At 36.6% G+C, this 27,420-nt stretch overlaps 2 protein-coding genes across 4 annotated transcripts; both read right to left on the bottom strand.

Moving 5' to 3' along the window:
* Positions 1–1,312: 1,312 nt before the first annotated feature.
* LOC306877971 (cytoplasmic dynein 1 intermediate chain 1-like) lies at positions 1,313–15,897 on the bottom strand. 3 transcript variants are annotated; one of them, XM_079430037.1, is made up of 17 exons: positions 15,854–15,897; positions 14,918–15,042; positions 14,708–14,822; positions 13,124–13,214; positions 12,092–12,151; positions 11,570–11,685; positions 11,366–11,452; positions 11,115–11,277; positions 10,760–10,859; positions 8,388–8,513; positions 7,816–7,962; positions 7,420–7,533; positions 7,192–7,325; positions 6,577–6,721; positions 6,354–6,494; positions 2,105–2,230; positions 1,313–1,932 (listed from the first exon to the last, which is right to left on the bottom strand). In XM_079430037.1, exons 2-17 carry the CDS (start codon positions 15,023–15,025, stop codon positions 1,819–1,821), a joined length of 1,887 nt encoding a protein of 628 aa, XP_079286163.1. In that variant the 5' UTR covers positions 15,026–15,042; positions 15,854–15,897; the 3' UTR covers positions 1,313–1,818. The 3 variants fall into 3 exon arrangements, with proteins under 3 accessions (XP_079286163.1, XP_079286162.1, XP_079286164.1); XM_079430036.1 differs by having other exon boundaries at positions 15,749–15,888; XM_079430038.1 differs by having other exon boundaries at positions 13,124–13,181; positions 15,854–15,880.
* A 994-nt stretch (positions 15,898–16,891) lies between these two features.
* LOC306878017 (TBC1 domain family member 31-like) lies at positions 16,892–26,099 on the bottom strand. The gene is made up of 22 exons (XM_079430096.1): positions 25,773–26,099; positions 25,546–25,692; positions 25,343–25,458; positions 25,089–25,267; positions 24,853–25,004; positions 24,416–24,575; positions 24,119–24,319; positions 23,592–23,759; positions 23,349–23,428; positions 23,083–23,229; positions 22,832–22,965; positions 22,576–22,709; positions 22,282–22,461; positions 20,170–20,402; positions 19,917–20,069; positions 19,679–19,814; positions 18,928–19,020; positions 18,507–18,647; positions 18,148–18,342; positions 17,638–17,791; positions 17,372–17,482; positions 16,892–17,269 (listed from the first exon to the last, which is right to left on the bottom strand). Exons 1-22 carry the CDS (start codon positions 25,853–25,855, stop codon positions 17,124–17,126), a joined length of 3,243 nt encoding a protein of 1,080 aa, XP_079286222.1. The 5' UTR covers positions 25,856–26,099; the 3' UTR covers positions 16,892–17,123.
* Positions 26,100–27,420: the final 1,321 nt, after the last annotated feature.

Here is a 27,420-nt window from a genome sequence, read left to right as displayed (position 1 = left end):
ACGATGGCAGCAAACATCCAACTGAAAGCTTGTTTACGGATAGCACAGCTTCCAGTCGGGGATGTTTACAGGCATGAACACCCAGCATATAAAAACGACACACAGTGAATGTAAAATAAACAGACAAATCAAGCAACCTAAGTGTAATTGAAGTGAAGGAACTGTTAGTAGTGAGTGGGCTGCCCCCTACAGTCCACACGAGCAGTGAAAACACAGCCGAGTTGAAAGTTAAAGGTCCTCTCTCCTTCACGTCAATGACAAAGGGACCGCGATGAGGATGAAGACCTCGCGGATTTGAACAGAGTCACGGTCTAATCACAGACATTTGATGCAAACATGCTTGCGTCGATTGAGATCATATTTTCGTCCTCAACACAAGTTATTAAATTAAAAACAACGACAACCGTAAGTGCGGTCTCTACAAATGAACATCACCGTAAATAACAGCCCTATGCGACCCGAGTTTGAGCGAAACAAAACAACAGTAATAACAAAAACCCGTATTTGTAGACTGACATTGGGTCAACCTTGTTTCTCTGCTTGGGAACAAGAACATCGGTCAATTTTGAGACAGTCTCGAGCACAATCTAGCGCACGTCAAGAGTTGCAATAATAAGAAGAACTTGCACCAAGTAAGCTTGTGTTGCTATCAGCTATCAAGTTGGGTGAAGAGGAAGCAAACAGTCAAGCCGTAACTGCACTGCATTTTACCCTCACAAAAGCGATCTAGAGCCACCCAGGCGTTGGGTTTGAGTCTAATACAGCACTGAGAGTTAGCAAAACTCATTCTGCTTCTACACGGAACAACACAGCACGGCTAACTAACGGTAGCTATGCTCTACAGCTTTGCTCCAGTTTACAGACAAAACTAGCATGGACTGTCCTTCCCGCCGCAGCAGTACCTCGTAACGTATGGGTATCCTGTTGAATTTAGACAAAGCACCGCGATTAACCCACAGTCTATTACTGTGATTTCCCCCGGCTTTTGCGGCAAAAAACCTTGTCTCCGCCATTCCGAGCCTGTTTCCTTCCGTCTCTGGCTTGTCTTTAGTTTGACCTTTAGTTACCCGACACTAATATTGACGTAATTGTCATGGTAACAGGATCCCGCCTTCTACGTGCGTCCATGAAAGTTGCTGATGATGGAGGGAAAAAAACCTGGATAACAAGGAATCAGTTGTCATTGTGATTAAAAGATAAAAGGTTTAATGACACGAAAACATAATGGAGTAATATGACATTGACAGTCAAACTTTTTATCACCCGCACTTTGGACAAATTACTGCTTAAATGAGGATTAAAACACACGATTTAAGACACAATGACCTTTATTGTAAATTGACACTTTACAGTTGCTTTATGCTGCAGTTGGTATTAAATTATGCACACATACTACATAAAAGGTCAAAGGAAAAAGAAAGCCACATTCATAAGTTTTGCTGTAATATATTTCTACATAACGGTCAATACATTCTCCATGTATCTCAGTACTTTCACATATGTAAAATAAACTGTAATAACGGCACAGCTGTTTTGATACAGTACGATCACATTGGCTCACTCCTATATAGTCACTGCAAGCCCTAGATATATATTAGATCAAGCCCATTCACTTGTGTGTGTTCTGGAATTAACTATTAGCATTGAAAGAGGAGTTATTGCTAATTAACACCCGTGCTATAGATAGACTTTTGTAGGCAAAAGAAAAAAGACCTGTGATCACAGCAGCGTGTACGTGTGATTCACTCACTTTAAATCAAGCATCTGTTTCAGCGTATCTTTACACTGAATGTAAATGTGTGTGTCTGTGTGTAAGTCTTAAGCAGGCAGCTCCAAAGCACCTTCTTCCTCTCCATCCCCTCGGTTTGCACGAATCTCCATGAGCGTACGGGCAAATTTGCTCCAGTCGTCTGTATGTGGTATGGCCAACTGCTAAAATAGAGATACAACCAACTTCTGCATCACATCTTCACGGTAGAGCAATGTGAAATTTGCACATTGTTTCATCAGTCTGTATATTTGAATTTGAGTGCAAATATATATAATTCATACGAATATTCAAGAGTGATACACTTTCGTGTACTCATAATGTAGGTGTTATTACCTCTCCCACATCATAGATCCAAACACGACCCTCTGAATCACCCATGGCCACCTCTCTGCCCCCTGATGCCCATCTGACCCGGTTCAGGGCACATCCTCCTTCCACTGTCACACTTGCCGATGGCACCTGGAACACACAGAAAACTTGTTTTGGGAGCGAAAATATAAATGTAATAAAATTGTGTGGAAACACGATTTAGATGCTATCTAATGTAGATCAAGCACACAGATATCTAGTAAAGGCAATTCATGCAAATATGATGGGGTAAGATACCCTCTCACACACCACCTTTGTTTTTTTTCTCCCATGACTACAGATGTCACTCACATCTCAACACATTTATTCAGTGGTTATGTTCTTATTAATTTTTTGAGTTGTCATGTGCACATATTACATTTATTGTTTGAGGTTAAATTATATATTTTTTTTTTTCATTGGATAATTGTGATCTATGAATTAATTTCATGTTGGATTTTACAAGTTTTAGTGTACTTTGTTAATGGAGGATTTGTGGACATTTGTACTGTAACAATTATTGTTTCCCAGTGGCATGTTTTTTTATGTTTTATTATTTAATTTAATTATTACGATAATTCGTGTTATTATTTAATCATTACATGAATTTTGAGTGGATCATTTAATCTGAATTCATAGTTAATTGCTATTATGACATCCTTTTAATTACGAAATGGCCTGTGTATATGTCACGAATTCAGCCTCTGTGGCTCCCTCCGCTCACCACCAGAGGGCACCGTCACCTCAGTACTAACTATCATTGGACTTCATTTCCCATATACCCCGTACTTGTGGCTGATTACACTCACAGGTGTTTCCCATTGACTCTGAACTATTTAAACTGTTCTCCCAGCTTCCTCATTGCGAAGTCTTGTCATGCAAACATTTCTGAGCGTTTATTCCGTGTGTGATTCCCCGTGTATGACCTGGGGGCTGTTCCATAAAAGACGCTAAGAAAAGCGGGGATTAAAGTCCAAAACCTGACTTGAAATAACCTAACAAATCAATCGAGACTAAAGCGGTTCCATAAACGACAATTCAAGTTCACGCAATCTGACTAATGCTATCCAGGTTCAATGAGTCAGGATAATGTGACGTACACGCTTATTCTGAAGCAGCCCTTAATGTCGATCATGGATCAAATCGATCCACCATAGCAAACAGCGAATATTTGTGCTGTTTAACGCATTTGAAACATTGTGTTTTCCTCAGTGCATAACTGATACGTCACAGGTATATTTTTTACATCTGTAAATGTCAGAAAGCCATGCAAATATATCCATTTAGCTGTCAGGAGTGGGCGAGGCTTATGCGAGAGAACGAGCGCTGCGGCGCGCATGCGCGCTACACAGACAGAGCAGAATAGAATACTAGCACAAGAATTCTGAATAAAATATACATTCTGCTAAAATATTTGTTGTTGGACATTAAATGTGACACATAGAATTTTACTACATATAAGTGTATTTTTATGATAGCAGCAACTGTTAATCACTAGCTCAAATGAGTTAAGTGTTCCTCTTATCAGTTAAAATGTACTCTGATTTCTATTATAAATTTACATTTTTAATTCAGTGATTTTAACTTTTGATTGTGTTTTTATGCTTTAATGCTTTAAAGAGCCATTTTAGATTGTAATGTTTTAATGTTCTAATAACCATAAAAGGTACAGCTGTCATAAATTCAGAGAGAAAGGCTGCATGTCTAGAAACTTCTGATCAACTGCATGCACAATTAGCCACAATGTTAAAATGTCATTCGCCTACATTTTGGGCACAATACATTAAATACAGTTGGTTGTAGCCTATTTTTTATTTATTTGATTATTTAAGGTGTATTTTCTGTATACTTTTATTTTTGGACCGATAATAAATTAAACTGACTGTATGTGAGAGAGTCAGTGGTAATATGGATGCGTTCCTATTGGTCAGTGTTAGAGGAGCTCAGCTTAGCCTGACAGTTAGCCTGCTCCGGACCAGGTTAGTTTGCCAGCATAAGTTGCCACAGTGACTGAGCTTGAGCTATGGTAATTTTGCTTTCAGAAACCAAATCAAGTGAAAATAAGTCAGAATTACTGAAATAAGCCTGGCTTATTTGGTAAACTTGTTTTATGGAACAGGCCCCTGGACTGTTTACTGGACTCTGATTCTCTGCCACCTGCCTACTCTGATTCAATCTGCCTTGTCATTTGATTATGCTGTGTGTTTGCCGCCTGCCCTGATCTTCAGCCTGAACTCTGACTTTGATTCTGCCTTACCTACATTGTGTTTGAAGCCCGTGATTGAACTCTGCCTGTTTGACTTGCATTCTGTTTTAATAAAGCTGCACATGGATCCTAATGTCACTGACTCCTCGTTACAGTATAATACATAGAATTATATAATGTAATTCAAATGCATCACTCTGACTGAAATTCTTTTTTTCTATTCAATTAAATAATAAATTGCATCAAATTGCTTTTACAATATTGTATAAAATTCTGGGGTCAGTAAGATTTGTTTACTAAAGAAATTAATACTTTTATTCAGCGAAAGTTGTTTTTTGATTAAATAATATATAATATGTTTTTACACTGGAGTAATGGCTGCTGAAAATTCAGCTTTGCCATTGCCGGAATAAATAATAAAAAATTTACTAAATTAGAAAACAGTTTTCTAAAAATGATAATTATATTTAATAATTAGTGCTGTCAAAATTAGCGCGTTAACGCAGGTGATTAATTTTTTCAGTTTAACGCGTTAAAAATATTTAACTGCGTTAACACAGGGGCGGGGCTAGTGTTGGCCACCCCACTCACAACTGCTGCCTCTGTCTCTTTTTTCTTGCTAATTTAGTCACAGAACGTCTTTACGAGCATTTCAAATAGGAGATGTTTCAGACGCGTGCTTCAACTTCACTTCAGCGTCAGGCGTGAGTCAAAGGAGCGCGGAAACTGTACTGTACTGAACAAAGGCGCTGCCGCACGCTGTAGCCTTTATCATTTCATATCAAAGCGCGAAAGAAACGATGTGCATGCAATGTCGTGGTCAGTTAAGTCATGAAGGAGATTAAAACTGCCTTAAAACGGTGCTTGCGTGAAATATATGAGTCACATTTAAGAACATGTCTCTGAAATGGTTTTCAAAACTGTCCTGCACTTTCTCACTCATCTAACACACTCGTCAGATCATTAATAGAGACTTTAAGACCTGAAGTGGGTCAGAAAATGTAAAGTGAGTGTAAAGAGAGAAAACACGATGCGTGTCAGATCCGCCTCGGCAGCTCTTAAAGAAAAAGCAGCCAAAATAACCTATTAACCCAGCTGCTGTGATGTCTGTTCATCTAAGAAAAAAAGAAAAAAAAAAAAGGAAATCAATAACTTTATAGCTTTAAGGACTCATCTGTATTTAATTTAGAATTTAGTGTTTGATAACTTTATTCAATTTCTGTATATTTCCTACTTGCTAAAGGGCATAGGTAGCTAAATATGACATTGGTTATACTGTGTTTATGAGAAAAATGTTTAAAGTTCACTTAAATTAGAAGTTATTTTTATTAAAGTCTAATAAATATTAAAATTGATGGCTCTCAATTATACTGTAATGTTGAATGGCAATAGTCAATGGTTAAATATTAGGAAAAAAATAATTATTTTATAGAGACATCAATATTGGTGTCAGTGATACTGGCCTTCATTCATTAAAAAGATGCCATTAATCAAATATTAAAAATATACAGTCTTTATGTTGTTTCTACATTAATTTGAAGATTAAATGTGAAATTATTGCAATATAAAAGTAGATTTAAAAAGTTTAATGTTAGGTGGGATTAATCGCGATTAATTTCAGGAAAAAATTGTGATTAATTAGTTAATTTTTTTAATCGATTGACAGCACTATTAATAATATTACTGTTTTTACTGCATTTTTGATCAAATAAACACAGCCTTGATGAGCATAAGAGACGTCTTTTAAAAACATAAAATTACTGACCTCAAACCTTTGCATGTACATAGTGTACAGTGCATATATTATTTCATTTAATATTTTATAGTAATGACACCTTTTTTGGAAAAAAAAACATTACAAATAAAATCAGATGCCATCTGGGATAAGTTTAACCCAGGGGTTTCTTGCCCCATGAAGGGGGTCCTCCTATCCTAATATTAATTGAAGTATGAAATGAACGATGTTCTTATATAATACAGAAGGGAGATGACTGAGTAAAGAATGTAAAGAGCTGCGGTGCCCCTGACCTCTGTGTAGTTGTTGAGATTCCAGAGGTCCAGACGACCATTGCCATCCACTGTAGCGAAGAGCGCTGGATGCGCTGGAGACCACATGACATCATAAACATAGTCTGCATTGTCTTCAAAGGAATACAGGGGCTTGTTATGCTGTCAGAGAGATGGAATAGTTATATAATGCTACATGATCAAAATACATAGAGCAACACACAAATTCCAAAACAAATCTTACTTTGGTTGACCACAGTTTGACCGTCCAGTCAAATGAGGAAGTGGTAAAGAGGTGGGAGAAGTCGACCAGACCCACAGCGTTATGGCAGCTGATTCCAGTCACAGGACCCTGATGCCCATCAAACATTTCACCAATACCAGCCTTACTGCATGGGACGAGTTAAACAAGTTCAAGGTAATAGTAAAGTTGTTTTTCATCAAGAGTTTTTAATACAAAGATATCACTAAATAAATACTTATAAGAGAAGGGAAGGGAAGTGGTGTGTGGCCAAGTATGGTGACCCATACTCAGAATTTATTTAACCCATCCAAGTGTACACACAGTAGTGAACATACACCCAGAGCAGTGGGCAGCCAATGCTGCGGCGCCCGGGGAGCAGTTGGGGGTTAGCCCAAGGGCCTTGCTCAAGGGTCTCACCTCAGTCGTGTTATTGAGGGTGGAGAAAGTGTTGGTTATTCACTCCCCTACCTACAATCCCTGCCGGACCTGAGACTCAAACCCACGACCTTCAGGTTACAAGTCCAACTCTCTATCCATTAGGCCATGACTGCCCAAATACTTGACCCAAATATGAATATTCTGTAATTAATATGTTATGCAGCAGGAACGACTGACCTTCCATGGCGGGATGCTGTGTAAACGGTGCCCTCCTCACTTCCTACCACATAGTTATTCACATCACTTGCAGGGAAGGCCATACAAGTGACGGCCACTGGCTTTGACTTATTGTAGATCAGCTCCATACTCTCCTGTGAGTAACAACAGACATATAATGTATTGTTTAATATCAGTCAAATCTCAAATGACAATAATTCAATCTGTCTAAATGTGTTATCTAGACACCTGAGGCTGTGAGAGCATGTCCAGACTCCAGGAGCACATCTTGCCATCTGTGGATACTGTGATCAAGTTGTTGGCATTTTGTGTTCCGACCACATTCACACAGTATACAGGATGCTGCAAAAAAACATGTGACACTTTTGTCATCACTATTCTGAATATTTTTCCAAGACTAATAAGGGATTGTTCTGCCACACACACAAAAAAAGTCTTTATTTCTCATAAGATGCTTTTGAAAAGTCTCTCAGGAATATCTTGAGGTTGAGTGCAGCTCTTCAGTTTCTGGGTCACCTCAATGACCTGGCAACATTAGTGTTTTCAGCTCAGATTTTTAACTGTTAAACAACCAGCACACTGCATTATATTTTTCAACATTTTATCTGCAATTGATGGTCTTACAGTGTGTGCAGTTGCAGACAAGGGTGTCCGTTGCACTGGGGTCCTCCTGTGACTTCGATTGTCCCACAGTGCTATCTGTCCTGAGTAAGTGCCTCCAATCACCAAGTTGGGATGAAACTGAGCAAAGCCAACTGACATCACTGAGGACTACAAAGGAAAACCATAAAATGCATTTTTGGTTGAATGTACCAGTAATTACTATTTTCTTTGGTATGGTTATTATTTTGGCAAATATGACATCAGCTCGCCCTTCATCAAGGTCGATTTGCACAATGTGAGCATACAGACGATGAGCTGAGCAATGAGAGTTCATTTAGAAAGTGACATCAGTGCAAACAGAGAATGACGTGCATTAGTGATGCAGACAACATTTGAAAGTTGAGCGCTATTGTTTGTATATTTTAATAATAGAAATTCAATTTAGGTTCAGGCTTTTTCATTAAAAGCTGATAACTCAAACACATGCTCAGTATATAATTAAAAAATAGTATTACAACACATTGAAATGCTACTGAAAGGAACAACATTCAGGCCTTGAGGGTTATTTAATATGAAGCAATGGGAATTCAAACCTGACAGTGGAGTATGTACTCGGGGGTCGTCTTCTTAAACTTCATATTCCAGACCAGCACAACTCCATCTGGCTCATGAGGTGCATCCTCATTAGTGTTGTATGAGGCCACTAGCAATTCAGGATACTGCAAGTAGAACATGTGACTGAATACAATGTGTTGCATGTCAATATCATTATACATATCGTGGATATGATATCATGGACCTCTGCAATAAAGTCACTCTGGTTCTGAGGTTGTTTTATTTGTGACTGACACATTTGCATTAAGCATGCTTATATTCAGTGCTAGCTAGATTACTCGCAAATTGTAGTCTGTTACTGATTACATGACAAAAACTGTAGTTAATAACGTAATCTGTTGGATTAAATATATTAGGCAATGTATTCTGACTAATTTGTGATTACTGTAAGACTTTTTTTATCTTACATGTTTATCACATAGATTTGAATGGGATTACTATGTATAAAAACAGAGAGAATGAAAATGTTACATTCTTTGCTATCATCATGAAGTGCATTAAACATTACATCAATGTTTCCCAAACTGGGGTGTGTGAAAGAACTGCAGGGGTTTTGTGAGTTTGTGAAAAGCTAGTAATTATTATGAAATCATAAAAAATGTAAAATGAAAATAAATAAATAATTCCACAAAATTGGAAGACTTTCTAAATGTGTATAAGTGGTGAGGATTTTTAGAATGAAAATGTTTAAAGAGAACAAAAATAAGAATTACAGTAGTTCATAATATGCAATCATGTCATCCATAAAAGTAACTGTAATCTGATTATAAGCATTGTAAAATGTACAACCCGAATTCCGGAAATGTTGGGGCGTTTTTTAAATTTGAATAAAATGAAAACTAAAAGACTTTCAAATCACACGAGCCAATATTTTATTCACAATAAAACATAGAGAACATAACAAATATTTAAATGGAGAAATGTTACATTTTATCCACTAAATGAGCTCATTTCAAATTTGATGCCTGCTACAGGTCTACAGGGGCGACATTTTTAAAAGATTCAGCTGGGAGAACATCTTGCAACTAATTAAGTTAACTGACATCAGGTCTGTAACATGATTAGCTATAAAAGGGATGTCTTAGAGAGGCAGAGTCTCTTAGAAGTAAAGATGGGCAGAGGCTCTCCAATCTGTGAAAGAGAGCGTAAAAAGATTATGGAATACTTTAAAAACAACGTTCTTCAACGTCAAATTGCAAAGGCTTTGTAAATCTCATCATCTACAGTGCATAACATCATCAAAAGTTTCAGAGAAACTGGAGAAATCTCTGTGCATAAGGGACAAGGCCAAAGGCCCTCAGACGACACTGCACCACTCATCGGCATGATTCTGTCATTGACATTACTAAATGGGCCCAGGAATACTTCCAGAAACCACTGTTGGTACACAATCCGCCTTACTATCTGCAGATGCCAACTAAAGCTCTATCATGCAAAAAGGAAGCCATATGTGAACATGGTCAAGAAGTGCTGTCATGTCCTGTGGGCCAAGGCTCATTTAAAACGGACTGTTTCAAAGTGGAAAAGTGTTCTATGGTCAGACGAGCCCAAATTTGACATTCTTGTTGGAAATCACAGACGCCATGTCCTCCGGGCTAAAGGAGCTATACTCTGATGGTATGGACGTACATAAGTGCATACAGTATGGGCAGCTTGCATGTTTTGGAAGGCACTATGAATGCTGAAAGGTATATAAAGGAGCAACGTATGCTCCCCTTCAGATGACACCTATTTCAGGGAAGGCCTTGTGTATTTCAGCAGGACAATGCAAAACCACATACTGCAGCTATTACAACAGCATGGCTTCGCAGAAGAAGAGTCCGGGTACTGAATAGGCCTGCCTGCAGTCCAGATCTTTCACCTATAGAGAACATTTGGCGCATCATGAAACGAAAAATATGTCAAAGACAACCACGAACTCTTCAGCAGCTGGAAACCTATATCAGGCAAGAATGGGACAAAATTCCAACACCAAAACTCCAGAAACTCATAACTGTTTTGAAAAGAAGAGGAGATGCTACACCATGGTAAACATGCCCCCGTCCCAACTATTTTGAGACCTGTAGCAGGCATAAAATTTGAAATGAGCTCATTTTGTGCATAAAATTGTAAAATTTGTCAGTTTAAACATTTCGTTCTATTGTGAATAAAATATTGGCTCATGTGATTTGAAATTCGTTTAGTTTTCATTTTATTCAAATTTAAAAAATGTCCCAACATTTCCGGAATTCGGGTTGTAATAGAATTACAATTACAATTAAATACTGGAGTCTGATTACGTAAACCAGATCACATGTAATCAGTTACTAACCAGCACTGCTTATATTAATGCAATTTATTAATTAAGTACCTGTGGTGACCAATCCAAGGAAGTGACGACTCGATGTTTGGACCAATGCTCATCATAGAAATATCGATTAAAAGACAAGTTTGATCCAGCTTGCATGTCCCTGATAACAAAACAAACCTTTGCATTCTGGTACAATCATCCAAACCAATTTACAGTAAGTTTCCCAGGAGTCACTTGAGGTTGAGTGCAACTCTTGAGTTTCTGGGTCACCTCATTAAACCTGATTTCAAACCATTAAGCGACAATTATCCTACATTAGGTTAAACAAACCTGTCTAGTACCATCTAATGAATAACTTTTCTGTAATCATGTGGTACTCTGTGTATGTTTGACTGTTACATAAGCCTCGGCTGACCCTTCTTTGTCCTCCATATCTCGCCCACTGTAGTCAAAGAAAATGTCCGTATCCTCAGCCAGCACACGCTCCATTACACGGATGCTTTGGTCGAAGAAAAACAGGAAATCCTCTGAGTGAATAATCTGCTCTTTCTCCTCGTTGGTCAGTTCTCTAGGTTGATCTAAGACACACATATTCATACAGCTCTGTATAGATGTTATACTTCTTTTCAATGTATTTTTTTTTTTTTTAACTGTGATTCCTCTTGCCTTCTTCGGCCTCCTGAGAGTTCTCCTCCTCCAGCTGCTGTGGCACAGACTCAGATTTGGTCACTGACAGCTCCTCATCCTCCTCCTCTGTGGAAAATCGTCATTGGAAAGTTTAAGCAGCGAGGCATTTGTTTTGTGGGTAAAGCCACTATTAAGTTTTATGTCCATGTTAATTATTAAATAGAAATAAAAACAGCTCTTTACCTTCAGGCTGATCAGATGCGACAGGAGTCTGGGTCTCTTTAGAGTATGTCACCAGTTCTTTTGGCATGAAATCAATCTGAACAATTTTTGATGCACCAAGCCTTTGCAACCTGCACCTAGGAAAGGAAGCCCAAACTATTTTAATGTGTTGTTTTCATTTGTTTGTTTGTTTGCCTTGGACCTGTAAGCATTTACTTACCCTCAAGTTGTGAGCATCTTTCTTCTGTTGAACAAGAAGATATTTTGAAGAAAGTGGGCAACCAAACCTCACTGACTTCCACAGTATGGAAAAAATCTATGGAAGTCAATGGGGACGGGAAACTGTTTAGTTATCCACACTCATCAAAATATCTTCTTTTATGTTCAGCAGAAGAAAGAAATTCATATGGGTTTGGAACATCTTGAGGGTGAGTAAATGGCAGAATTTTCAGTTTTGGTTTTATTATATATTTCTCTGTTGACACTCAATGTTTTCTGTATCATCTTTAATAATGTGAATGAAATTTGAGGTGGCAGTCTCACCCATGAACAGAATCTGCAAGAAGCTGAAGAGCTGAGGGGTCAGTGTCCCACTGTAACGTCCTAGAGAGGTCAGAAGAATACATCATTTATTGGTTAGGAGGGATGAGACTAAGAGCGTGCATGATTAGGTGCTGCAGCTTTACCAGCAGTGCATAACCCGCTTTCATGCATGATTACATGAAATAACAAGCTGTCTCTTAGATGAGATCACATATAGACTGTGGCATTATACTCTAAAACAGCTACAACAAAACCACATCAACTGATGGGTGATGCATCAACGAATGCCAGGACCTAACAATAATAACATCAACAGTTCTCCTTACCGATATCTGATGTCCCCAACAAAAGATGTAGAGAAAAGGAAAAACATTAGACTTGGTCTTAAGGGGATTTCAGAAATAAAATAATAATAATAATTAAATAGCTTAAAACTAGCATGAATCATGTCAGCTTTGACTTAAGAAATAATGCACAACTATCCTAAAATAAATCATTTTATCCATCAAATAATTTTCTCATAAAATATTACATTTCCCTAAATAATGCATAAAATCAATTATAATGCATAATATTAATTGAACTGCTATCAGTCTCATATCCTTTAAAATAGGAATTTCTGATGCCAAAGACCATATTGTGAGAGAGCAGTTAAATATACTATACAGTATAAAGAGCCATTTATATTGTGTGAAGAAAAAAATGATATGCAAAATTAATACAAATAAAATGTAATTTTATTAAAATAAATTAAAATATTAACTAGAAAAATACATGTGTATTTTTCAACTCATTGTTATACTATTGTTAGATGTATAAATCTGAAGAGAAATTCACAATATTTTTTTACTGTAAGCTTTGACATTTCTAAAAACATTCCTAAAAAAAAAATAGAACATTTGTAGAATTCAGTTTGAAAACTCAACTGCATTAATACACTCCCCCATACAACCATATATCAGCGAATATAACAATATTTCAAAATGGATCAAAGATTATCTACACAGTATATAGTAAATGCAGATTTCATACCTTCCCACTGCCCCTCCATCTATGGACTCCTGACTTCCAGTTTCACTGGGTGGGCTCACTGATTGCGAAGAGGGAGACATAGGGGTTGGGACTAAATAATGAAAATAACAGGTATCCCATGTTAAAAGCTGCAGTGGCTGCACTGATGGCCAGCAGTGGCAGACACAGGCAAATCAAAATGAACAGAAATGATTGAAATGGTCAAATCAAAGAGAAAAAAAATCCAAAAGGAAAAACAACAGAAGAGATTGTCAAGCGAATTTCACTTCTCTCTATAATGTTAAAAAATGTATATGATCTTTTAATCATCTCATCTTATTATATGATTACAATTTTACATCAAATACCTTATAAATCTAACTGAGTTTGAGTCAGGTCTGCTTCAAGTACAGCCAAAGTAAATGACATGAGTTCAATAAACTGTATATAAAATACTGTAACATCTTTATATTCATATAGTAAAAAAGTATAGTAATTGTTTTGGGGATAAATCCATGACCTAATTTATATATAAATCTGAAATTACCTCAAATCTGATCGGATTTACATCTAGCAAAAATTTGAGAGAGGTCACAAGACATTCCCGCAAAGAAGATCCAAAAAACAAACAAACATTGGACTCAAATACAGGCCGAAGCAACATGCCCTGTATATAAAAAACAGCAAAAATCGGTCTAACATGAACCATACTCTTGTGAAAAAGAAGTATGCTTATTGAATATGCACTTGTAGTGCACTTCAAATAAAGGTATATTTAAAAAAAAAATGCATTTGATAATATTAACTTCAACTGATATTAATAAAAAATGCCACTTAAAAATACTTATAAAGAGAATACACATTCATGACTGTTTTTAACCCACTTAAAAGATGCACTAATTATGCTTCCTAGTACACTTACTTTGATGTGTTGACTAATGCACTAAAATGTAAAGTACTTGATTAATTATAACAGTAGTGTGTTATTCGATATTATATTTCAAGTTAATATATTTGAAATGTAATAAATTGCAAGTTCACCATTGCAAATACATGATATACAAGTTTCAAAAGAAGTTGATTTTAGATTACTATAAAAGCTTGTCAGTGCATTCAGCAGTACATTTTAAAAGTACATTTTGAACATATTTTAAAGACACTAGAAGTAATTATGAAATTACATGTAAAAAGTTCTACTTAAGTGGTTTACAAAGCTTTTAAAATTTTTAACTTATGAAATTTTACAAAGGTTTTAAATTCAGCTGATTGCATTCATTATAAATTTAAACTATAATATATATTTTATTTAATTACAATTAACTTAATTCAGTGTCTAAAAATATTATATTGTGGTGATACTCAAATATATTCGATAAGTATACTCTTTAAAACTATACAGTAGTTCTTTTTCACAAGGTAAGGGAAAGTCCTGATATAGCACTACACACTGCTGAGTGAGAAGTACATTTTTTCTTTTGCATTATAAAACACTTTTGCTGATTCCTTTTCTCATTTCATTCAAGCAAGTGGCATGCACATTCGTAAAGATGTATCTCACACACATTATGCGCATGCACAGACAGCTGTATGTTCTGTATCACATACCTAAAGGTGGTTCTGGTGAAATTCCAATGCTCTGCAAGAGCGCCTCTGTCTCTCTTCTCTTTCTGTCCAGGTCCGAGACTTCTGAAACATTCTCGGCCCTCTGAAGCATCTCAGACTGCATCACAGGTCAATCATTGTGTGTCACATAACAAATATTTGCAAGTGATAAAATGATAAATGGCTATTCTATCCAACAAAAACAGCACCTACCTCTTTTTTCTTTCTCTCTTCCTCCTTTCTTTTTTTCTCCTCTCGAATCTGGGCTAAGCGCTGCTTTTTGCGCTCAAGCTCAGCTTTCAGGTCACTTCTATCAGCCATCTTCTGTGTCGTTCAATCTATGTATAGTATGAACAATTTTAGTTAGAATTTTAATACTCGCTCATGAATGTTGTCATGCTTCAACATACATTAACTATGCCACACAAACTTTCGACGGAGAGAGACACATTAGAGACTGTCATTTTGTAAAGGTATGTTATGTGTCTACATTATGCATTTGGCTGAAGTTAAATACATCCAGCTTAATTTGAACGTTTACTGAGAAGATCAGCCTTTATAGAGGCCAATTAGTCTAATGGACACAGACACATATTGTGTCTGAATGAACACTAAATACCATATAAATTGGCAAATTTAGCATTTATTTTAAAGCAAACTATATGCAACAATATATTAACAAATTAGCAAAATTTGTCAGGAGTCCATTAGCAAATTAATAAATTAGCAAATGAATACAAACTAAAATACATTATTTAAATTAGTTTGGTGAACCTCCTGCATGTAGAAATAAAAAATGGATGTGGAAAATTACATTATAACGCATTGCACACTATCTGCAATGAGAAATTAAGTGATTGTGGTCCATAAATGCACACCCGACAAGAGATAAAAACAGAAAACACATAGGCAGGTAAACTAAAAACACAATCATGTTCATTCACAAAAGGCTGTCGTTGCATTTCAATGAATGAAAGCATCGATATAGTTCGCAACATAGCCTGTTTGTAAGCTATATGATATAACGTAATAATTTAACTATACCCAACCAGGACAAATTCTGCTGCGCTGTATCGCGTAAATGCTGAAATAAGAGGCTATAAATCTACACATGAGCATCAACAGCTAAATGAAAACACAAAGCATCACCAGTTCACTTCAATCTCATCAGCACCCAAAGACGGAAGTGCTCAATGCCGCCAATACGTCAACACCCCCTCCCAGCAACAACGGGCAGACGGACGCGGTTTCGTCGTCGTCAGAAATAAGATGAATGTTTTACAACTTAGTGAGGTGCCTCCACAGAAAACATTCGAATGCGTCTATGACCATATCTATATACGTTTATGACGCCCAAAAATGCAGTCTCGTTTGTCGACACGTTAGTTTTTTAAAACACATCAGAAAAAGATTTCCAGTAACGTTACATTTTTTAAATAATAGCTACTTTGATTTAGCAAGGATGCATTAAATTGATAAAAAAAAAAGTGACAGTAAAGACGATTATAATGTTACAGAAGATTTTTATTTTTCAAATAAATTCTGTTCTTTTGATCTATCAAAGTGTCCCGAAAATGTGGCACTGCTGAAAAAATAAATAAATAAAAAAACAGTAGTGTTGCCATCTCAGGGATAAATTACATTTTAGAATATATAACTATATTAAACTACATAAAATTATTTTACATTTTATTAATATTTCAATATATTTTGTATTTTTATCAAATAAATGCAAGAGTGATGGGCATAATAGAATTCTTTTAAAAACATTAAAGTCAGCTTTTCCATTACAGGTATACATAACATTTTTTTTAAATTTTAATAAATTGAATATTTAAATTAGTGCTGTCAAACGATTAATCGCATCCAAAATAAACGTTTTTGCTTACATAATGTATGTGTACTGTGTATATTTATTATGTATATATAAATACACACATTTTGAAAATATTTACATGTATATATTGTCATACATAAATATATTTAATATATAAACAAAGTATTTTTCTTAAATATATACATGCATGTGTTTGCATTTATATATACATAATAAATATACACAGTATAGACATATTATGCAAACAAAAAATTATTTTGGATGCGATTAATCGTTTGACAGCACTAATTTAAGTGTAATAAAAAGTAAATAAAAAGTTAAAACTTAAATTATATTTCATATTTTTTATTAAAATTTGACACTTTTCATTTTTAAATACAAAAACATGAAAAAGACTATACAATAAAATACATTTACAAAATATTAAAACTATCATCAGAATAAATCTAAAATCAATGAATAATGTCCAGATTAGCGTCACTGTAAAGCAAACACAAACTAAGCATGCTTCTCATATGATCCAAAATTATTTTCTTTCATATCCTCTTTAACGTGTGTCTGGTTCTGCACACACTCGTGTTGTCAGTGAGAGTGTACAGAGCTGGTTGCGGGTGAGATGAAGTCAGTCGCTCTAGCTCTGGCAGCTAATTTCGTCCTCAGTTCTCTGATTTCCTGCATCAACTCCCTTTCCTTAGAGTCAAGCTCCCCTCGGCCACGATCTAAAGAAACTATAAAGCAGCAGTGCACATGGAGATCTTATCACATGTTGCTTCATTAAATCATGTTTGGTCATAACAGTAAAACTCAATGTTTATATGAATAATACTCACAGCCAGTAGAATCGTCTGAATGATTGATTAAGGAAATGTTGGTGGTCTCACTCTGGGTCTTGTGCAGCAGGCCTCTTGACGAGCAGGGTGATCTGAGTCTCTTTTGATGATCTACAAACACACACAAATAAGTTGATTACCTCTTGTTAACATGTAAAGTTTAATAGACTTTTTCAACTGATTGAAAGGAAGTAATTTGAAAACTGTACTCGGGTTTCAATCAAATCTTTTATTACATGTTGTGAGAAGTGTTTGTCTTAACTCACTTAATGAATCCTCTAGACTCTTTTGCAGCTTGCCATGATGTTTCTCAGTCTCTTCTGTTTCCTGGGAGATAAGTGACCTCCACTGGGCGTTAACAGTGGCGGCCACCTGTCTTTCCTCCTCCAGTTTAGCTTGCTTAGCTACTACATCATCCCACTGAGACCAAAACAATGTCATTAGTCTTTTGCATGTTGCATTGAAAGGAAACTATATTTTTTATGAATTTTGTCTACCTGATACAGCAAACAAAACATTAATGGTGCAGTCACATTTACCATTGTCACTGGGAATTTTGTGTGAGGGTGAAAGTTTTTTCTTTCATTACAGGTATAAGTTGGTCACATGGATTCACCACAATGACCAACAGAAAGCTGCTTGGTTTGAAAGGGACTTCTGTTTCAGCTGTGCTACATACACTACCGTACTGACAATATGCAATGGACTTTTTTTGCCTGCAAACTTTTAATGAAATTTCTCTAATGTGATCACGCTTTTAACATGTGAATTCTCACCTGCTTTCCCTCCACTTCCAGCATTAGCTGGACTACTTCTTCCTCTTTAGCACACGTTTGTGTGCTGAGGTTCACAAGTTGCTCTCTTTGCTTCTCCTGCCTCTCCTTTGCTTTTTCCAGTCGCTTGATCACCTCGGTTTGCCAGTCAGCATCCACTTCCATCTGTCCCACCTCTGCCAGAGACTCTTCCAGCATCTGAAAGTTTCAACTTTCAAAATTAGTCTCGTTCAAACTTTACTCAACTGCAACACGTAAGTCTGTTAAGCAAAAAGAAAGGAAATACAGAAAAAAACAGGAGCAGGGAGGAGTAAGATGTCTGACAAAGATATGCATTCTATGAAAACTGTAGTGAGACATACCTTCTTGTTTGTCTGACTAATATCTGCATTTGCCTGAATGAGGTTTTGAAATGTAGAATCTTCGATCTCAGCCCTGCGTCTCCTCGAATCCACTTCTGCTCTCACTGTTTGACTCACTCGCTCTTGCTCTTTGGCCAATTGCTAGAAGCCAAAACATAATGATTAGATAAGATCGCAGGAGTGACCGCTCCTGCTCCTGAAGGCCCACCTTACAGAAGAAAAAAAAACTCTAACCCTAATTAAACACACCTAAACCAGCTAATCAAGGTCTTCAAGATTACATGACAATTCCTGTTAGGTGTGTTGGGGCAGGTTGGAGTTAAACTCTGCATGAAGATAGCCGTCCAAGAGAAGGATTGGACACGTATTACATCAACATTGCAGACATTTGCAAAGAAATAAAGTTTTCATAGGGGCCAACCTGTTCAAACAGTTGTCTCTGGGCATCCAGTTCCATATGTCTTACTTCTATATCTTGAACAGCGGTTGCTGTCTCCTGATCTCGCAGCGCCATCTGAGTACAACAAAAATGTAAAGAACTTGCAAAAATAACTTTGCACAACTTCTACCTGTCTTTCTAACACTTAAAACCTTTCTAAATACATTTACTATTTGTGAAACATACTACCATTGAAAAGTTTATATGGGGTCAGTATGTTTTTTCTTTCTTTTATTTTGAAAGAAAATTATAATTGCATTCAGCAAGGATGGATTAAATTGATGGTCTTTAATAATGTTACAAAAAGAATTTAAATTTTATTTCATCAAAATTGTTTTAGTTTGTTTTTCATTTTAATTCTGAAAAGTGCAGTGCAGTTTCCATAAAAATACTAAGCAGCACAACAGTTTTCAGCATAATAATAATAAATGTTTCATGAGCACCAAATAAGCATATTAGAATAATTTATGAAGGATCATGTGGCACGGATTGCCAACACAGGAATAAACTTAATTTTAAAGTATATTAAAATACAAAACAGTTATTTTAAATTGCAATAATATTTCACAATACTATTTTTTTCATATTGTTGATCACATAACTGCAGCCTTGATGAACATAAGAGACTTCTTTCAAACATTTTTAAAAAAATCTTACCAACCTCAAACTTTTGAACCAAAAAGAAGTATAATTAAATTACAAAATGAAAAGTAAAGCAACAACACATGAGTACCTTTCTCTGGATCTCATCATCAAGTCTCTTGAGCTGGATTCTGCGCTGATCTTGCTGGTGCTTAAGAAAACGTCTTCTAGAAGAATCAATCAGATTGAGCTCCTTCACCTTCAGCTCGCGCTTCATAGCAGCCAATCTGAGCGGAGAAGGTAACGTCAGGTGAACTGTGAGCATCTGTGAAACTGCAACATTGAAATAGGTCACTAGCAAGATCACTGGCCAATGGAGGGAGACCCACCTGGCTCTCTGTTGAGCAAGTTTACTCTCCTCTTCCTGTAGCATCCTTCTACGTTGCTCTTCACCTTGCAGTAGCAACTCCTGCTGTTTGTACCAGGCCTCAAACTCAGCCTGCTGTCTGACCGCTTCCACGTGCAGCTTCTGAACTTCTTGTCTTTACAGACAAGCACAAGAAGAAACCTTTTTTGTAAAATGTGCAGAAAGTATGAAATACTCAATTCATATTCGTATTACAAATTAATAAATGTTTGCACCTCTCCCTTAGATATTCCACTTCTTGTTGCCGGATCCTCTCACGTTCATGAGATTGGTACTCCACTATGAAGGTGGGGTATTTGTTGAAAATGGGGTACTGCCCCTGTGTCAAAGGTTCAAAGTCACTTAGCGCAGAGCTGGGATGGATGTCCGCAGGGGTGCTGTCCATCAACCGATAGGCTTCCTTCAGCATAGCACTGATGTCCAAGCTATTCCGATGATGGAAAAAGTACTACATAGGAGAAGAAAAAAAAAAAAATGGATGCATGGATTTATGCATTTGTTAATAATAATTAATAAGTTAATAAATATTAGTTTATTAAAATTAATAATAATAATAAAATTAAAGTTTTTGAAAATTATTTTACGCTTACCAAGGCTGCATTTATTTGATTAAAAATACCATAAAATAAGCAATATTGCAAATTATTATTACAAATTTAAATAACCATTTTCTATTTGAATATATTTTGAATTGTAATTAATTCTTGTAATGGCAAAACTGAAATTTCAGAAGCCTTTACTCCAGTCTTCATACTCACACAATCCTTCAGAAATAATTCTAATATGTTGATTTACAGCTCAAAAATTATTTCTTATTATCAATGTTTCAAAACACTTTAATATTTTTTGTGATAATATTTTTTGAGGATTCTTTGATGAACAGAAAGTTCAAAAGAATGGCATTTACATGGAGTTGTAAAAAAAAAGTAGAATGGAGTCAAGACATTTACAAATATGATTAAAAGATGAATATGAGACAAAACTACAGAATGTCACATATTATTATTGGGTGATTCAACACATAGATGTTTTACCAGCTAAGAAGTGGAAAAAAAGGGAACTGCAATGATCCCAAGCATACAGCCTCATCTGTAAAGCATGGTGGAGGTGGTGTCATGGCATGGGCATGCATGGCTGCTTCTGGAACAGGCCCTCTCAACTTTACTGATGACTTAATGCATGATGACAGTAGCAGAATTAATCTTGCTTACCAATATTCTAGAAAATGCCACCAGATTCATTGGGAAGTGCTTCATATTGCATCAGGACAATGACTCAAAACACCCTGCCAGTTCAGTCAAGGACTTTATAAGGGCAAAGAAATGGAAAGTCTTAGGTTGTCCAAGTCAATCTCCAGATTTAAATACGATTGAACATGAATTTCACCAGCTGGAGAGGAGAGTAAAGGCAGAAACTCCCCAAAACAAGCAACAATTGGAATTGGCTGCATTAAAGGCTGGGGAAAGCATTTCAAAGGATGAGACCAAGAGTCAGGTGATGTCTATGGGTCACAGACTCACTGCTGTGATTATGCGCAAGGGATCTGCCTCATGTTCAACTGTTCCAATACTTATGCTCACATCAATGAGTGGGATGAACTATAAAGTGCTGTTCTTTTTATTTGGTAAAACATATGTGTAGAAACGGCTAATAATAAAATGTGACATTCTGTAGTTTTGTCTCATATTCATCTTTTAATCATATTTGCAAATGTCTTGACTCCACAGCCAACAGAGCAATTTTGTCTTTACTGTTCCAATACTTATGGAGGGTGCTGTATATATATATTGTGTGTGTGTATGTATATATGAATATATATGTGTGTGAACCTGGACCACAAAACCAGTCATAAGGGTGAATCTTTCAAAATTTAGATTTATACATCATCTGAAAGTTGAATAAATAAGCTTTCCATTGATGTATGGTTTGTTAGGATCGGACAATATTTGGCCGAGATACAACTGTTTGAAAAACTGGAATCTGAGGGTGCAAAAAAAATCTAAATATTGAGAAAATTGCCTTTAAAGTTGTCCAAATTAAGTTCTTAGCAATGCATTTTACTAATCAAAAATTAAGTTTTGATATATTTGGTAGGAAATTTACAAAATATCTTCATGGAACATGATCTTTACTTAATGTTCTAATGATTTTTGGCATAAAAGAAAAATCAATAATTTGGACCCATACAATGTATTTTTGGCTATTGCTACAAATATACCCCAGCGACTTATGTTTTGTGGTCCAGGGTCACACACATTTGTCCTTCATAAAATTAATTCAAATTGCCAGTGAGCAAAAAATCATCATAAATATGTCTGAAGTTACACCTCAAAGTCCTTCTTGTCAGTACAAAGCAGCAGTGGTGCTCTGCAGCAGCTGACATATGCCACCACAGCCATTAGAAGAAACGAGGGATGATTTGAGAAAACATTGTCAAACAGGTTCAGCCACTCTTCTCTCATCAGAACCTCAGAAAACAGGGTCTCCAGAAGAGGCCATGCATACAGCTGGAGAAGAGAAGCATAGTGTGTAGGGCATTCGCTTTATCTTTGGCTTCAAGATTAAATTCTTTGAAAGTCAAAGTCTATGTCATATAAACATTTATGTTAAAAGTCTTTTACCTGTGAGGTAATGCCACATGCAACAAAATGCTGAAGCAACTCTTTATCATGATGGGCCAGCACGTTCTCAGCCAGACTCAGCACATTAAGTGGAGGGTTGGGAAAGTACTCAAACCAGTGCTGGCACCAGTTCACTGTAAAAGAGCAATTCAAGACACTAAAAGTCTCTCAGCGATTGACCGAATTGTTGAATCACTGCCAAAGAGACCAGTGGTACATCACCCAACACCGCACACTACTGTCCTGCACTACCTACCAATGACGGTGGCCACTACTTCAAAGCACATCAGTGGATTGTTCTCGAACAGCTTGACAAATGGGAAGGCCAGCAGAGGGAGATAATCAGTCTCTCCAAAGACTGCAGCCCAGTGAGCAAGAGCAGACAGCACTCTGCCAGGTTGGAAGTGAAAAGATATGCTTAAATGTAATTTAAGATACTGACATTAACAATATGGTGGGCAAATCTGTATGTATACAGTTAAGTCAACTGATTGATGCTGTGTCCACCTCTGCAGGCCTCTCTGTAGTTTGTGGCTTTTGATGGGGTAGCGTTCCTGAAGGCACATATATGCTGAATGTAGGCCTTTGTCAGTCAGACTACTGAAAGCTGCATGGTTCTCAGGTAGATGCAACAGAGAACGCCAAATGAACATCCTGCCGGAAACCAAATAAACACACACACACAGACAAATAAAGCAGAGACGCAGACTACAGCTTCACATTAAATCAACAAAACATCATTGCTTCTGCATGACACCTCTGTATTACGTTACCTGTATTTGGCTGGGTATTCTCCAAATGCCCTTAGTAATGCTTGTAGCCTTTTCTTGTTAAGGCCATTAGGCAAATTGTTCTATACAAAACAGATTAATTAGATATGATTATGATTGGGTCATAAGTTAAATAAGGGGGTGTTAAATAAAAGAGAATGAGACACAAGGTGTCAAAAGGCACCCAACCCACAAATAAATAAATCAATTTTAATTATATTAAATAAAATTAAATATAAACAGAACCTCTTTGTCATCCAGTGTGGAAATAGCAGATGGTAAAACTTTGGATTGGATTCTGCGTCCTGATGTTTTCACAGGTCGCTGAGCTGCTCCAGTATAAACCTTCATTTTCAAACCTGATCCTTCACTGCTTTTGGCTTTAGTGACCTGTTTCAACAAAGGCTGGGGAGCCTACACAAACAAAACAGTAAAATTAAAATAAAAAAAAGATATATATAACATACGTTATACAGACATATATTCAAAAGTGTGTGGTTGGTGAGTGTTTTTAATGTTTTTGAAATAAGTTTCTAATGCTCATCAAGGCTGTATTTATTTGACCACAATATTACTGTTTTTACTGTATTATACTTTAATATATTTTAAAATGTAATTCATTCCAGTGATAGCAAAGCTGTGTCACCATTACTCCTTTCTTCAGTGTCACATTCTAATGTGCTGATTTGGTGCTCAAGAAATGAGACATTTTGAATAATAGAAAGTTCAAAAGAAAGGCATTATTTAAAATAGAACAATAAATAAAAATGTACCTTACTGACTTCTGGGGTAAGGCTTCGTACATCATAGATTCTGAGTGCACCACTGTCCATCACAGCAATAATATGGTGGCCTTTAGGACAAATGGCTGCCAACGTGATGGCATCCTCATGGGACCCTATTTCAAAGATCTGCTTGCATGACTGAATGTTGATAAAGCGCATGACGCCATCTTGGCTCAAAACACCTAGAATCTGAGAAGAGTATATTACAGCATTAGTCATTTCCACAATAAACCTATAAACTGGATAATAATACGTTTTTTAGGTTAGCAGACAACTGATCAGCACCTGGTTGGATCCGCCATCAAAACTATCTGGGAGGAAATCCACAAATCGTACCGATTTGACTTTTGGAGGCATTTGTATTACTCTCAAGAGCTTTTGACTGTCCAGACACCACAAATGGACCAAGTTGGAGCGTCCAGCCGCAGCAAGTGTTTTCCCATCTCTACACAGAAACAAAATGATTACCTACAACACACCAGTCGGTGCGTCGCAAATTTGGTCAAAGGCTGATGATACACTGGGCAACTTTTTGAGCAATTCTGCCAAGCAGCTTTTTTGAGCAATGTTGCTTGGGCACTTTTTCATTGAGAATGCGTAACAAATTTCTCTCTGCATACTTTAAATTGGTCGTGGGCCCTGTGTCTCACCTGGTTGCCCTTTGATGGCAACATTGCCCAAAGTTGCCCCGTGTATCATCAGCGCAAGTATTAGAGTCTTACTGTGTAACAGCAAAAGTCCTGTAGTGTATTCTGGGCCCGTCCTGCGGAACAGGCAGCTGATACTTGCAAAAAAGCGTGTCGCTCTCCCAAGCAAAAATGGAGTCGTCACTAAAGCAGCTGAGAATGGTGTTGCTGTGTGGAAGAAAGAACACCTAACAAAAAAAAACAGGAATGAGGGACTGACGCAGAGCTGTTACTACAATATGATGCTTATGTACAGATAAGTGACGTCTAACCTTTTGTATTCCAACAGACTGACGGACATTAAGCTTCCTCTTTCTCTGAAAGGTATCAAGGTTCCAGAGCTGAGCGGTGTCTGAGGAAGTGCTGATGGCATCGCTGCCTGAACTGTGGACGGACAGGGAAGAAATGGCACCTTCGTGACCCCGCATCCAGCTCACTAGCTGTCTGGTGTCTGGAAAGAAGAAGAAGAGAAGAAGAGTTCAACATTTGCAAGCCTTTATGAGAAACCTCTAATAATGCGTCTTACCTTTGTCAAAGCATTTAATGGAATAATCAGCCAGAGCAACCAGGAACTCTGTGGTTCTTCTCAAGTTGAACGCTAAAGCAGTACATGCTTGGCCTGTTTTCTGGACCAGCTTGAATCTGTCGAAGGAGACATACGAGAATATGTGATAAGGCAACAGAAATGAACACGTATGAAAAGATAAAAGGGGAAACTATAGTATATACCGGTTTCTGCTAATGTCAAACACATAAATATTGCCATGATGATCACCACCAAGAAACGACTCTCCTGTGGTGTCAAAAGCCACTTGCAGGAATCGAACCGTCTTGGTTTGACGAGCAGAAGCGTTTCTGATCACAGTGGCCAAGACGCTGGAAACACATAAATGCAAAATTCAATCTCTTCTCACTGCATAAAACAGTTTGCTCCGAGCTGGGTATATATAACTTACCCATATTTTGATGATACTAACTTTCTGTGCCATATTTTCCCATCTTCTCTGGACCCAATATCTGTAACTTGCATTTTTAGCATCCACTTAAACTCGCCAATTAAGTTACTCCAGCAAACAGCCTCACACGAGCATCGCAGCGGGAAATTCAATAACTGCAAACGATTTTCATAAATCGTCTGTTATGCTCGTTTTTAAACCTTAATCTCATGTCGAGATTCACTGTATTAGTACCAAAAAAACATTTACGATATTGCTGGTGTTTGTTAAATAAAGAACCAGACAACAAGATGCAAGTTTCAGTTAGAGGAAGTGACGTATGTAAACACTTGTTGGCATTATGGGTATTGGAGTAATTAGGTGTGTTCGATTTGAAGCGGCGCTGCGCAGAATGATCAGACATCAAAGTACCGCGAGAGCGATAAGAACGCAGATGGATCGTTATGCTTTTGATGTCATACACTGATCATCTGCGCAGCGCCGCTTCAAGTCGAATAGACCTAGCGTCATGAAATGTCACGTGACCTTATGTGATAAAATAAAAGTAGATAAGTAAATATATAAATTATATATATATATATATATATATATATATATATATATATATATATATATATATATATACATTTGTAAGACATTGAGTGGATGTGTGAATTGGCAAAAAAAAATCAGATTTAATAGTTTGTGTTACAAGTCCCGCTATATTTTTTCATTTGTAAAGGTAATTTAAAATACAGGTCTGATACATAAATGAATTAAATATCATAAAAAGGACATTTATTTAGAGTGCAGACCTCCTTTAATTTTGGACAAGGCTTTCAATGTCTGTGATTTCTTTCCACTGCTATGAATTAAATAAATATTTTAATAAAATATTAATTAAGCCTTTATTTAACCATGAAAGAACTTCACTGGGATTGAAAATGTCTTTTACAGGAGTGTCCTGGCCAAGATAGTTGGCCCAGTAATACAAATACACATATAACAAAGAACATCACAACAATAAACTACCAATAAAAGTACAGCAGCATTTGCAAATCATTGAATCATTTTCTATTGTGCGCATAAGTGTTTTAAAATTACTGAAAGACACCAACTGATTTAGCCGCAGTTTCATTTGAAGAGAGCTCCAATCTGAAGGTGCAGCATATTCAAAAGCAGTTTTACCTTAATGTGACCCTGGAGCACAAAACCAATCTTAAGTTGCTGGGGTATATTTGTAGCAAAAGCCAAAAATACATTGTATGGGTCAAAATTACTGATTTTCTTTTATGCCAAAAATCATCAGGATATGAAGTAAAGATCATGTTCATGAAGATATTTTGTAAATTTCCTACTGTAAATATATCAAAACTTAATTTTTTATTAGTAATATGCATTGCTAAGAACTTCATTTGGACAACTTTAAAGGAGATTTTCTCAATTGTTTTTGCACCCTCACATTCCAGATTTTCAAATAGTTGTATCTCGGTCAAATATTGTCCGATCCTAACAAACCATATATCAATGGAAAGCTTATTTATTCAGCTTTCAGATTATGTAGAAATCTCAGTTTTGAAAAATTGACCCTTATGACTGGTTTTGTAGTCCATGGTCACAAATTAGTATAGCTAAAGGTACATAGAGACTATAATAAGACTGGGCACGC

The sequence above is a fragment of the Barbus barbus genome (assembly GCF_936440315.1).
Source record: "Barbus barbus genome assembly, chromosome: 12".
Lineage (NCBI taxonomy): Eukaryota > Metazoa > Chordata > Actinopteri > Cypriniformes > Cyprinidae > Barbus > Barbus barbus.
Note: the sequence above shows the minus strand (reverse complement) of the source record. Positions and strands in the feature narration are given on the sequence as shown.

Bases quoted from the DNA above. Each gene is read 5' to 3' on its own strand.
- LOC306878017 (XM_079430096.1), bottom strand. From the start codon at position 25,855: ATGCTAAAAATGCAAGTTACAGATATTGGGTCCAGAGAAGATGGGAAA. The intron at 19,815-19,916 runs GTGGGTCTCCCT...TTCTCCGCTCAG, and splicing joins CTTGCTCAACAGAGAGCCAG to ATTGGCTGCTATGAAGCGCG. The intron at 18,343-18,506 runs GTATGTCTCACT...TGAAACTTTCAG, and splicing joins TTAGTCAGACAAACAAGAAG to ATGCTGGAAGAGTCTCTGGC.
- LOC306877971 (XM_079430037.1), bottom strand. From the start codon at position 15,025: ATGGCTGATAGAAGTGACCTGAAAGCTGAGCTTGAGCGCAAAAAGCAG. The intron at 11,686-12,091 runs GTGAGACTGCCA...TTCCTTTCCTAG, and splicing joins CTTGCAGATTCTGTTCATGG to GTGCAGGTTGCAAAGGCTTG. The intron at 10,860-11,114 runs GTCAGCCGAGGC...TTTTGTTATCAG, and splicing joins GATATGGAGGACAAAGAAGG to GGACATGCAAGCTGGATCAA.